Consider the following 14,180-nt stretch of genomic DNA (forward strand, 5'->3'; position numbering starts at 1 on the left):
GACCTTACCAATACATTTGGTCTGATTTTCATTCCTCTTGTAGCCTTCATGGCAGACGCACAAGTATCCAACTGGCAGGTTGACACAGAAACCTTCTCCACAGATATCAGGGTCCACGATACATTCATTGACTTCTAATGAAACACAGCAGATAACGGTGATAATATGGTATATTGTGACAGCAGACGCACAGGGTTGCCAGTGTGTTCTTACTTCCAAGGTGGGATACTTAAGAGACAAATAAACTAGCATGTTTCCGCATTAGGAGACAAGTCAATTTTAAGGGTCCATGCACACACCCATATTATGGGATCTGTATAGGAAGAGAAAGGGTGCACCACCATAGATCAAGAGTATAACAAGTAAGCAACAGGGTGCCTCACCTAGTATAGACAACTAACTAAGTACTGAAGAGAAAAGACACAACAAATAATGGTGTGTGTACACCTGGCATGAAAATAAACATAAAATAAAACCTTTATTAGACACCCTTGACATACATAAAAATATGTTAAAACCACCTAAAAACATGTATAAACCATGACAAATAGACAACACCCCTGAAGAGTGACCATGTGGGACATTAAATCACTGGAGCTCCACAATTAAACATATGAGCTGGGCAAGAAAAAGGCATGTGATAAATTGAAATAAATAAGTTCACCAATATGGCATGCAAAAACATAAATATGTTCACATAAAACCTCATCAGATATGATATCAAGATGCGAAACATCAATGTACATACATATCAACCATTGGCTTAAAAATACCCCCTAAACATGTATATAAAGGACTGAAATGCCTATATAAAGTATAATCAGCACAGCTGACTGATTATACTTTATATAGGCATTTCAATAGCCAACGAGAGTTAACGATCACCAAGATGTCATTACGGTTACATCGTCAAAAGCAGTCCTACATATGTGACCTACTTTCATTGGCAAGGTGCAAGTAGTCTAAGGAGCCGAACAATGACTTGTATATCAGTGTACATCATGAAAAGCTGAAACCATGAAGAATGAAAGCTAGTGATGTACCAGTGATCTTAGATGACTGCACAGTATACAAGAGGAAAAGGGATATTCCCAGACTAGACCTTTATGGCATATGTAGAGAATTTACAATAATGTTCCAGAACTGGTATACTCCCATTTGCCTAGTAAGAAGTTCTCTGACTCCAGCCTGACTTAAGTTTTTGCCTGGATGCAACAACCACATGCATAAATATCTAAGATGGGAATAGCCCTTTAAAGATTGGCTTTAAAGAGTGTTCTCCATAAATTGCTTAGAAAAATTGGAGACAATGTACAGATCGATCACTGTCTTGGGAAGTTACCTGGGCTGGCGCATGCCAGCTAAAGCCTGACTTTTGACTTTCCAACACCTGCACCCAACAGTAAACAGACAAAATTCAACATGCAAGATTGATTTGTTCCAATGAATCTGCCTTCAATCAGCGTCATAAAAAGGCACCAAAGGACCAGAACACTTTACAAGTGGCGGATCACCATACCTCTATATTTTTATATATAGATCATACATTAAAAGGAGATTCAAACTGTACCTGTAACTTGAGTTGGGGCAATAACTTGACTTTCGCTCGACTTGGAAACATCAGGAGCTATTTCTACAGGTACAGGTGGAGAGGATCTTTCAACAACAACTGTAATGAAAAAAACACATTTTATTTCTTATTAAGTAAATTGCCTTATATGTTTGTGGCAAAATCTGTGAAAAAGAATGGACCAGTGCCTGAGAATAACGCAAGTTGCGGCACTTTAGATTCTTGTAGTCATTTTTTTTCTGTTTGGGCTATGTGCAATGATGGGAGCATTATGTATGACACTATGATACCAGCAATACATTTACTAGGGTGTACATACTATTTTGCCCCATTACTTACTATCCACATTGCAGTGTATATGTAATAACACAGAGTGTCACTTGGTCCATTGTTAATGACTGATTGCATGTTGTGCCATGTGTTGCTTACTGGGTCTGTCCGCCCAGTCATTTACCTTTACCCATCTATAAGTATTGTTTGTCTATATCATTCTATTAAATTGCATCAATAAAATTTGGAACTTTTAAAGACCTTTTGATTTTTTTTGCTCTCATTTTTGCAATGGGGCATCATATTCTAGAATTTTTGTAGGATTTTATTGCTGGTCATGTGGGCAGTTGACGTCTCTTTTTTATGGTGTCACTTGTAGATTATCCATTGAATGATATCTGTTGCTAATTTACTGAAGCTCTAAGAAGTCCTTCTCTAACAGTCTTGTATGCACCTAGCGTACAGCATACTTGGGTATGACGGTATATGCTAACCACTTCGTAGGAACACAGCCATAGTCTCTGTATAGCCATGGTCTAATTGACAAATGGCTGTCACCACTTCTCCTCTGAACAGATTCGATGGTTGAACTCTGCGTGCTGTAACTCAGGCTTTTAACAAAGGAATGATAACACCCAATTGTCAATTTATTAAAGCTGCCTTTACAAGTTGTTGTCACAATTTGTTTTTTGGCCGCAGTTGTCGTAAAAATGCACTGTCTTGCCACAATTTTCAAAAATTGCATAAAAAAATACTGCAATGTATGAACGCAGCCTGGAAAGGTTGGTCACTTCTGCATCGAGAGGTGAGTAGTGCTGGTAATGTCATGTTTCCACATGCCTACAAGGACACGTGAACATTAGGCATGTCCTATTCTAAGGAAAAGGATAGGTAAACTATGCCTGGTGGATGTGCACACCTCCTAACTGCTCTGTGTAGATGTGACGTCATTAGTGCTGATTACCTCCCAATTGCCAGACAACTCATTTGGGAGAGTACTGGGCAGTGTGCCAAAGAAATTTATGCCATGGGAATGCTGCACTTTATTTTTTGGATCGGGAAAGGCAATATTGTATGTGGGCTGCTCGGTCTATGTGGCAGGGCTGTTATTTAGTCCCAGTCCAGCCCTGGCAACTATATCATTCATCGGTAAAACAAAGGGACGGATCCATCATAGCTTTTACCCCACAAAGGAGGGGTAAAAGCTATGAAAAGTTGCAAAATGATTGCGCAAGTGGAGTTGTGTAAAAAATTTGCAACTTTTGGAGTTTTCACAACAGTTTTAATCAACTTCGTTGAAATGGGTACAACTGACAAAGAGCCGGGGCAGGCCATGATCACACTCCACCTGCCCAATTAATCAAAACCTCCAGCGTTTTGCATGGCAGAAATGCTACTCCAGACCCTGACCGGAGTATCATTTCTGGCACAGCACACGGATGTCCAGCCCTCAGAAGAAGCTCCAATTTCATTAAGTGGAGTGTGCCTCTTAATAAATTTGGTGCCTCTTGTACTCCATCAAGGCTGGAATAGAACAAGCCTATGCTACACCATTCTTAATGAATTGGCCTTAAAGACTGTTCACTTCATCTACTTGACAATGTTTTACCTTTCATATGTCACGTGCTATTGTTTGGCACATTTCTTTACAACTTTATAGCCATAATCATCTGTTATCTGAACTAAAACATTTTTCCTGTACCTTTCATTACTATTACTACTTCTATAGTCATATATTATAGATTGGAAAATCTTATGCAGTTCATTATACAGACTGGAACATTTTTCGTATAACTTTACATAAATGCAGATTTTAGACTGATTGCCATATAAAGAATTTATTTAAAAAAAAATTAAATATTCTTGGGTTGGTTTATTATTGGTGTAGAAGTCAGGCAAATATCATTTATAGCCCTTTGCATTGACTCTAAAAAATTGAAAACTGTAACTTTCATGTCAATGGCTGCTACTTCTACACTAATGACTAAAAGATTTTCAGTATCTACATAGACATGGTAGAATGAATATTTACCAGGATACTGAGGATCTAATTTTACTGTGGAAATTCCAGGTGAAATATGAAGCTGTCCTCGATCATCAAGGTCCTAAATAAGCACAAATGAAGACACAAAAGTTTAAAAACCACATAAAAGGCACGACATAGTGAAAGAGATTTTCTCCAATATTGCAGAATAAAAACAAGCGCTTCCCCTACTTGCAGGGCAACCTAAAAATTGAGCCAAATCTTTATCACTAGTTGCAGGATTGGTGACAAATGTATGATCTTATAAAGGGTTTTCATGTATACAACATTTAGCACTTATCCATTGGATAGGTGATAAAAGGGTAATTGCAGGTGGTCTGATTGCTGGCACTTGGACAGATCATGAAAATGATGTTCTTGAAAGACCCTTTTGTGTATGGGACTGATGAAGATCAGTGAGTACAGCACTTGGGCCATCTCATCCCATACAGTAGACAGAGAATGCAGCGACAGCCGCACATTGCCCTACTGCTCCTTTAGCCCTAAAAACGCTGTAACCCCTACTTTCATAATCATGAGGATACCAGCAGTCAGATCACCAGCAATTATCTATATACTGTATATAAATGCCTTATCATGTCTGTCTGTAACCGAAATTGCAGATCGCTGATTGGTCGCGGCTGCCAGGCCCCAGCCAGGCCGCAACCAATCAGCGACAGGCGCAGCTGTTTGTAACGGTAAGCTGCGCCTGCCGCGACCAATCAGCGGCAGGCGCAGCACTCAATCGGGCGCAGGCCTTAATCTGCAAAAAAGAGAATTAATATAAAAAAAAGGTTATTCTCACCTTCCTGTCTTCATTCCACGCGCCCAGCCTCGTTTTCCCAGTAATGCTTTCCGGCTTAGATCGCTGATAACGTCACTCTCGCGAGAGTGAGAAAGAAGACCGACGTCACTCTCGCGAGAGCGAGAAAGAAGACCGACGTCACTCTCAAGAGAGCAAGAAAGAAGACCGACGTCATCAGCGGTCTAAGCCGCAAAGCATTACTGGGAACGCGAGGCCAGGTGCGTGGAAAGAAGACAGGAGGCCGTCGGAAGGTGAGAATAACCTTTTTTCATTTTTTTATATTTTTTTACATGCTAGAGGGCCGCGACAGTGATTGGTTGAGGCTACAAGGCCGCGTTGCTGATTGGTCGCGGACAGAGGGCCGCGACGCTGATTGGTCGTGGCTACACAGAAAGGGGGGTGAAGGGACCATGCATACCAGGAAAGGGGGGTGAGGGGACCATGCATACCAGGATTGGGGCGTGAGGGGACCATGCATACCAGGATTGGGGGGTGAGGGGACCATGCATACCAGGAAAGGGGGGTGAGGGGACCATGCATACCAGGAAAGGGGGGTGAGGGGACCATGCATACCAGGAAAGGGGGGGTGAGGGGACCATGCATACCATGAAAGGGGGGTGAGGGGACCATGCATACCAGGAAAGGGGGGTGAGGGGACCATGCATACCAGGATTGGGGGGTGAGGCGACCATGCATACCAGGAAAGGGGGGTGAGGTGACCATGCATACCAGGATTGGGGGGTGAGGGGACCATGTATACCAGGATTGGGGGGTGAGGGGACCATGCATACCAGGATTGAGGGGTGAGGGGACCATGCATACCAGGAAAGGGGGGTGAGGGGGCCATGCATACCAGGAAAGGGGGGTGAGGGGACCATGCACACCAGGATTGGGGGGTGAGGGGACCATGCATACCAGGATTGGGGGGTGAGGGGACCATGCATACCAGGATTGGGGGGTGAGGGGACCATGCATACCAGGAAAGGGGGGTGATGGTGAGCATACATACCAGGATTGGGGGGTGAGAGGACCATGCATACCAGCAAAGGGGGGTGAGGGGACCATGCATACCAAGAAAGGGGGGTTAGGGGACCATGCATACCAGGATAGGGGGGTGAGGGGACCATGCATAACAGGATAGGGGGGTGAGAGGACCAAGCATACCAGGACTGGGGGGTGAGGGGACCATGCATACCCCAAAAGGGGGGTAAGAGGACCATGCATACCAGGATTGGGGGGTGAGGGGACCATGCATATCAGGAAAGGGGGGTGAGGGGACCATGCATACCAGGATAGGGGGATGAGAAGACCATGCATACCAGGAAAGGGGGGGTGAGGATACCATACATACCAGGATTGGGGGGCGAGAGGACCATGCATACCAGGAAAGGAGGGTGACGGTGAGCATACATACCAGGATTGGGGTGTGAGACGACCATGCATACCAGCAAAGGGGGGTGAGGGGACAATGCATACCAGCAAATGGGGGGTGAGGGGACCATGCATACCAGGATAGGGGGGAGAGGGGACCATGCATACCAGGACTGGGGGGTGAGGGGACCATGCATACCCCGAAAGGGGGGTAAGAGGACCATGCATACCAGGATTGGGAGGTGAGGGGACCATGCATATCAGGAAAGGGGGGTGAGGGGACCATGCATACCAGGATTGGGGGGTGAGGAGACCATGCATACCAGGAAAGGGGGGGTGAGGATACCATGCATACCAGGATTGGGGGGTGAGGGGACCCTGCATACCAGGAAAGGGGGGTGACGGTGAGCATACATACCAGGATTGGGGTGTGAGAGGACCATGCATACCAGCAAAGGGGGGTGAGGGGACCATGAATACCAAAAAAGGGGGGTGAGGGAACCATGCATACCAGGATAGGGGGGCAAGAGGATCATGCATACCAGGATAGGGGGGTGAGAGGACCATGCATACCAGGAAAGAGAGGCGAGAGGACCATGCATACCAGGATTGGGGGGGTGAGAGGACCATGCATTCCAGGAAAGGGGGGAGAGAGGACCATGCATTCCAGGAAAGGGGGGAGAGAGGACCATGCATACTAGGAAAGGGGGGTGAGGGGACCATGCATACCAGGATTGGGGGTGAGGAGACCATGCATACCAGGAAAGGGGGGTGAGGGGACCATGCATACCAGGATTGGGGGGTGAGGGGACCATGCATACCAGGATTGGGGGGTGAGGGGACCATGCATACCAGGATTGGGGGGTGAGGGGACCATGCATACCAGGATTGGGGGGTGAGGGGACCATGCATACCAGGATTGGGGGGTGAGGGGATCATGCATGCAAGGATAGGGGGGTGAGCGGGCCATGTATACCAGGATTGGGGGGTGAGGGGACCATGCATACCAGAATTGGGGGGTGAGAGGACCATGCATACCAGGAAAGGGGGGTGATGGTGAGCATACATACCAGGATTGGGGTGTGAGAGGACCATGCATACCAGCAAAGGGGGGTGAGGGGACCATGCATACCAAGAAAGGGGGGTTAGGGGACCATGCATACCAGGATAGGGGGATGAGGGGACCATGCATACCAGGATTGGGGGGTGAGAGGACCATGCATACCAGGACTGGGGGGTGAGGGGACCATGCATACCCCAAAAGGGGGGTAAGAGGACCATGCATACCAGGATTGGGGGATGAGGGGACCATGCATATCAGGAAAGGGGGGTGAGGGGACCATGCATACCAGGATAGGGGGATGAGAAGACCATGCATACCAGGAAAGGGGGGTGAGGATACCATGCATACCAGGATTGGGGGGCGAGAGGACCATGCATACCAGGAAAGGAGGGTGACGGTGAGCATACATACCAGGATTGGGATGTGAGAGGACCATGCATACCAGCAAAGGGGGGTGAGGGGACAATGCATACCAGCAAATGGGGGGTGAGGGGACCATGCATACCAAGAAAGGGGGGTTAGGGGACAATGCATACCAGGATAGGGGGGTGAGGGGACCATGCATACCAGGACTGGGGGGTGAGGGGACCATGCATACCCCGAAAGGGGGGTAAGAGGACCATGCATACCAGGATGATTTAGCGAATCCTGCTTTGAGCAGGGGGTTGGACCAGATGGCCCAGGAGGTCCCTTCCAACTCTACGATTCTATGATTCTATGATTCTATGGATTGGGAGGTGAGGGGACCATGCATATCAGGAAAGGGGGGTGAGGGGACCATGCATACCAGGATTGGGGGGTGAGGAGACCATGCATACCAGGAAAGGGGGGGTGAGGATACCATGCATACCAGGATTGGGGGGTGAGGGGACCATGCATACCAGGAAAGGGGGGTCACGGTGAGCATACATACCAGGATTGGGGTGTGAGAGGACCATGCATACCAGCAAAGGGGGTGAGGGGACCATGAATACCAAGAAAGGGGGGTGAGGGAACCATGCATACCAGGAAAGAGAGGCGAGAGGACCATGCATACCAGTATTGGGGGGTGAGAGGACCATGCATTCCAGGAAAGGGGGGTGAGAGGACCATGCATACTAGGAAAAGGGGGGGAGGGGGACCATGCATACCAGGATTGGGGGGGGTGAGGGGACCATGCATACCATGAAAGGGGGGTGAGGGGACCATGCATACCAGGATTGGGGGGTGAGGGGACCATGCATACCAGGATTGGGAGGTGAGGGGACCATGCATACCAGGATTGGGGGGTGAGAGGATCATGCATGCAAGAATTGGGGGGTGAGCGGACCATGTATACCAGGATTGGGGGGTGAGGGGACCATGCATACCAGAATTGGGGGGTGAGAGGACCATGCATACCAGGAAAGGGGGGTGATGGTGAGCATACATACCAGGATTGGGGTGTGAGAGGACCATGCATACCAGCAAAGGGGGTGAGGGGACCATGCATACCAAGAAAGGGGGGTTAGGGGACCATGCATACCAGGATAGGGGGGTGAGGGGACCATGCATACCAGGATTGGGGGTGAGAGGACCATGCATACCAGGACTGGGGGGTGAGGGGACCATGCATACCCTGAAAGGGGGGTAAGAGGACCATGCATACCAGGAAAGAGAGGCGAGAGGACCATGCATACCAGGATTGGGGGGTGAGAGGACCATGCATTCCAGGAAAGGGGGGTGAGGGGACCATGCATACCAGGAAAGGGTGGTGAAGGGACCATGCATACCAGGATTGGGTGGTGAGAGGACCATGCATTCCAGGAAAGGGGGGTGAGGGGACCATGCATACCAGGAAAGGGGGGTGAGGAGACCATGCATACCAGGATTGGGGGGTGAGGGGACCATGCATACCAGGAAAGGGTGGTGAGGGGACCATGCATACCAGGATTGGGGGTGAGGGGACCATGCATACCAGGATTGGGGGGTGAGGGGACTATGCATACCAGGATTGGGGGGTGAGGGGACCATGCATACAAGGATTGGGGGGTGAGGGGAACATGCATACCAGGATTGGGGGGTGAGAGGACCATGCATACCAGGAAAGGGGGTGATGGTGAGCATACATACCAGGATTGGGGTGTGAGAGGACCATGCATACCAGCAAAGGGGGGTGAGGGGACCATGCATACCAAGAAAGGGGGGTTAGGGGACCATGCATACCAGGATAGGGGGGTGAGGGGACCATGCATACCAGGATTGGGGGGTGAGGGGACCATGCATACCAGGACTGGGGGGGTGAGGGGACCATGCATACCCCGAAAGGGGGGTAAGAGGACCATGCATACCAGGATTGGGGGGTGAGGAGACAATGCATACCAGGAAAGCGGGGGTGAGGATACCATGCATACCAGGATTGGGGGGTGAGGGGACCCTGCATACCAGGAAAGGGGGGTGACGGTGAGCATACATACCAGGATTGGGATGTGAGAGGATCATGCATACCAGCAAAGGGGGGTGAGAGGACCATGCATACCAAAAAAAGGGGGGTGAGGGGACCATGCATACCAGGATAGGGGGGTGAGGGGACCATGCATACCAGGATTGGGGGCTGAGAGGACCATGCATACCAGGATTGGGGGGTGAGGGGACCATGCATACCCCGAAAGGGGGGTAAGAGGACCATGCATACCAGGAAAGAGGGGTGAGAGGATCATGCATACCAGGATTGGGGGGTGAGAGGACCATGCATTCCAGGATTGGGGGGTGTGGGGACCATGCATACCCCGAAAGGGGAGTAAGAGGACCTTGCATACCAGGAAAGGGAGGCGAGAGGACCATACATACCAGGATTGGGGGGTGAGGACGACCATGCATTCCAGGATTGGGGGGGTCAGGAGACCATGCATACCAGGATAGGGGGTTGAGGGGTAGCATGCATATCAGGATTGGGGGTGATAGAATCATAGAACCATACATATTATTGGGGGTGAGAGAACCATACATATCAGGATTGGGGGGGTGCATTATTGCATTATTATCAAAGGGGTTGTCCGGGCTTTTCACATAATCTCAGTACATATCTGGGCTGCAGAATTATGAGAATATGTAATTTACTTTCTGTAACTAGTTTGCACGGTTTTCTAGATATTCTGAACAGGACGTCCAAGGGGGGGTGTTATGGCATTGAAATGAGAACTGGTCGTAACCTCCTACTCTACTCCAAACATGCCCTCTATAGCAACAACCCCACCCTCCATAGCTACAGGCTATCCCCGTCCACATGAAGAAGCCCTCATCACGCAGTAACAAATCCTCCCCCTCTAGCAGCCTCACTGCAGAGAGCAGCTGTTCCTCCCCCAGACACACACTGAACAGTGATCTATGGAAAGTGAAACTAGTGATGCGATGCGTTAGAATCGGGCCATCATCTAGTACATTTATAATTACCCTATGGCCTAAATGTGGCCTAAATGTTGTTTGTGGGAATATGGGTTCCTTGGCCAAAGCCTAACACTTGCAAAGTGACGGCACAAAAACATTAGAGAAGATCACCTTCTGGCAAGTAGTAATTTTAGAATTGCTAGGATAGTCTAAAATGTGTTTTTTATGAGCAAGAAAGCATTTTAGAAGATTACAAAGAGCTGTTAGAATTAACCTTCAAAATGGACAAGTAATACTAGGGGGATGATATTTTCAACAATATATTAACATGCAACTATAAAGGAACCTTGGTGATGCGAGATAAAACAAGTACTTTACCCGATTTTCAGTTCTAGTAGCATCTAAGAATTGAAAAAGAAAGTCTAATTACAAAATGTACACTTTTTCAATTGGCTAAAATGATAAAACATTGATTGTGAAAATACTCAGCAACAGAAAAGATGTGGCCCATAGATTTCTTTTACTGATGTAAATGTTCAATTATTCAATCATAGTTATAAAAAGTATTTATATAATGTGCTGTGTAGGAACAGATCACAACAGCCAAAAACATTCTCCTAACATTAACACTAGCTCCATGCCAGATGGAAGCCTTCACTATCTACAAGGTGAAGGTCTATACTATGCTGAATGAAATTATCCGATGAAGGCATGGGCACCCAGACGTGTGGAAAAACATCTGAGTGCCTCTAGTAAATCTCCATCCACAAGCTACAGAAACGACATCATACTGATGTAAGGAACACATTTTCACAACTTCAACGACACATGGGCTACACATGTACATGCCCATAAAGAAGTTCTCTGTATATCTATACATGATATATATACTGTACATATATACATACACACATACATATACAGTACTGTGCAAAAGATTTAGGTAGAGGTAAGATTTAGGAAAAAATTATGCAAAGTAAGAATGCTTTTAAAAGTATTAATAGTTTCATTATCAATTAACAAAATGCAAAATGAACAATCACAAGAAAATTTAAATCAAATTAATATTTGGTGTTCCCATCCTATGCTTTCAAAACAAAAGCAGAACAGTAATTCCTCTTGCTACACTTACACTCTGTTCTTGAAGGAACTTTATAGGGAGATTACTCCAAACATCTTGGAGAACTAACCCCAGATCTTCTGTGGATGTAGGCTTGTGCAAAACCTTTTGTTTCCTCATGTTGAGATTAGGGCTCTGGAGGCCATATCAATTGCTTCCGGGACTCCTTGTTCTTCTTTACGCTGAAGATGGTTCATAATGGCATTGGCAGTATGGTTGGGGTCGTTGGCCCGATGAGGAAAAAATTTTGGAGCTAATCAGACGCCTTACAGATTATTGTATGATGGAAAAACAAGGGGTAGTGGAAGTGATGATATGGCCCCCACATCTCAACACCATCGATTCTGTGGTATTACATGAAAAAAGAAGGATTTGTTCAAGCCTACATTCACAGAAGACCTGAATTTACTGTATAGCGAACTTAAACTGTACATTATTAGAATTGTTCACATACCATATCTTCCATTCAAGTCAGCATCATTTCCTTGGGAAACTGACAAAGCTTCTACAGGTTCTTCGCGTGGAATAATTGGTAGAAGTGTGGCTTTTATTGGAGGCTGCACAGTATTGGTTCTAGGAGGCTGTGGTCCTCGGAGTACTGGAACTGTGTAGCCCATACCACCAGGACAGATTTGCTTGAAAGCCGCTTTTAAGAAGAAAAAAGTTCTATTTTATAAACTAGCTTGTTTTAAAACCCCTTAAAACTATAGCCAAAGTTTAAACTTAATTATTCCCATGGTCCTAAATTTGTGAAGGCTGAATACACTTCAGGATATTAATAATCTATTATGAAAGGTGCCATAACGATAAGAAGTGAGGAAAAAAGAAAAAGAAAGTTTGAAAGTATATCTTTATTAATTTACAAAAGTTAAAATAACATGTTAAAAAGACAGGGTAAAAGGATGACCTTCAATGAAGGGGTGGAAAGCCCCAAATAAATAGTACAAAAGCATGCACTGTGTGGCAGTAGGATTTGAGAAAATAAGTAGGCTACACAGTATGGGGATACATCCCTGTGTCATAAAAATTGTATATTCACTCCATACCTAGCAAACCAAAGAGACAGCAACCACCCATATATCAGTATTATATAGCATTGTTTTACCTGTTGGGTGTGAAGCTCTACTATGGGACAGTGCGGTAAGAGAAGAGCAGCTTTCCTGCCCTGGGCGCATACTGTGTATCCTACTTATTGGGCTCATTTTCTCCATTGTGATTTCTTCATCTCTGCACTGGCAGCTCCTTGAGGTGATACCCTGGGGCCCACTGGGCTTTATGTTATTTACTATTTTTTTTTCAATCTCTATGGGAAATAGCTGAGCACCTTATTGTGTAGGGTCCTTTATTAGGGGATTCGCCTGCTTCACTACAATTTTCTATTATGGCACCTTCCATAATAGATTATGCTCGCGTTTAAAGTTTAAACTTAGTAAACATATGTATATTTTTTGGCAGTTTACACCCTTTTTAAATACTCAGTGTACTGTATAACACCATTTAGTACAGGATATGCCTTACAGAAATGTATTAAAAATTATAATATTTAAACAATAAGTAATGAGACAGTTTGCACAGCCACGATTCCACTGTATTTGCAGCGCGAGTGGGTAGTGACCTGACTAAGTGTGTGTGATTTGCACAGTTACAGTCACGTGCCGCCTTAATTCTCAGCCACTTTTCTCAGTGTTCTACTGAGGGAAGCAGATGACATAGAATGCCAAAATGACAACAGACTTTTCTTTTCAGCCCAGAAAACCCCTTTAAGCAGAAACAAATTCTTAGACAAGTCTGATTTTTAGCTACAAATGCAAAATACAACATGTCCCTCAAATCATAGACAATTATCACCTTTCTGACAGTCTCCTGTTTATATGTTTATCCTAGCTTGGGTACCAGTTTTTTACCAATAGTGATACACTTGGTTTAGGTAGAGATTTTACAATGTATCTTTGTATTTTACGAATATAATAAAGAAAATACCATTGTTTTTAATATGAATATGGCCTAAATCTCACAGCAGTATTCTGGCCAATACTTTCCATCAGTGTTTATAAGACAAACACAGGAATGACACCTAACCATGGATGCATACATTTCCTTTACACCTTTTCTCTGTGCAGGTCCCACTCCTGGTTTTGGGATGACTGATACATATATAAAAGAACTATCCAAAATACTACAGTATGAATAAGATCTAAAATATAATCATTGAGTGGATGGAAAACAGGTTTACATTTTGTAGTAGTAACCAAAGCAAGTAATAGCAAGTATAATTCAACGTGGACAGTATATTACAAAGTGGCATAAATTTTCAATTTACATAAATCTAGAAAACGCCTTAAATTTCAAACATATACAATATACCCAAAGACCAATTTACAAGTCAATTAGTTAGTGAGTTTTGGGAATTGGAGATGAAATTGGAATCGTTGAAAAAATATTTTTCTTATAATGGGAACGCAGAATGGTCACAAAAGGTAAACACACCAAGTTATGATGGATTGCTTTTGGTCGCTGCACTCTATTGGCGGAAATCCTAATTTGTTCCCCAATGTCAGCAATCAGTATGCCTAGTGAAATCACCATCAATATTTGTCTCATGGATCCGCAATG

At 45.5% G+C, this 14,180-nt stretch overlaps 1 protein-coding gene across 4 annotated transcripts in view; it reads right to left on the bottom strand.

The window, feature by feature from the left end:
* The window catches only part of LTBP1 (latent transforming growth factor beta binding protein 1), a 492,758-nt gene that overhangs the window by 111,657 nt on the left and 366,921 nt on the right, over nt 1-14,180 (bottom strand). For all 4 annotated transcript variants that reach the window (XM_073557607.1, XM_073557605.1, XM_073557606.1 and 1 more), the window contains 5 exons: nt 12,022-12,213; nt 10,826-10,848; nt 3,873-3,945; nt 1,571-1,669; nt 9-134 (listed from right to left, as the gene is read on the bottom strand). In XM_073557607.1, the coding sequence (XP_073413708.1) occupies nt 9-134; nt 1,571-1,669; nt 3,873-3,945; nt 10,826-10,848; nt 12,022-12,213 (513 nt within the window). The remainder of the gene's footprint in view (nt 1-8; nt 135-1,570; nt 1,670-3,872; nt 3,946-10,825; nt 10,849-12,021; nt 12,214-14,180) is intronic.

Source organism: Dendrobates tinctorius, unplaced genomic scaffold (assembly GCF_039654945.1).
Source record: "Dendrobates tinctorius isolate UK_male_01 unplaced genomic scaffold, ASM3965494v1 ptg000250l, whole genome shotgun sequence".
NCBI lineage: Eukaryota > Metazoa > Chordata > Amphibia > Anura > Dendrobatidae > Dendrobates > Dendrobates tinctorius.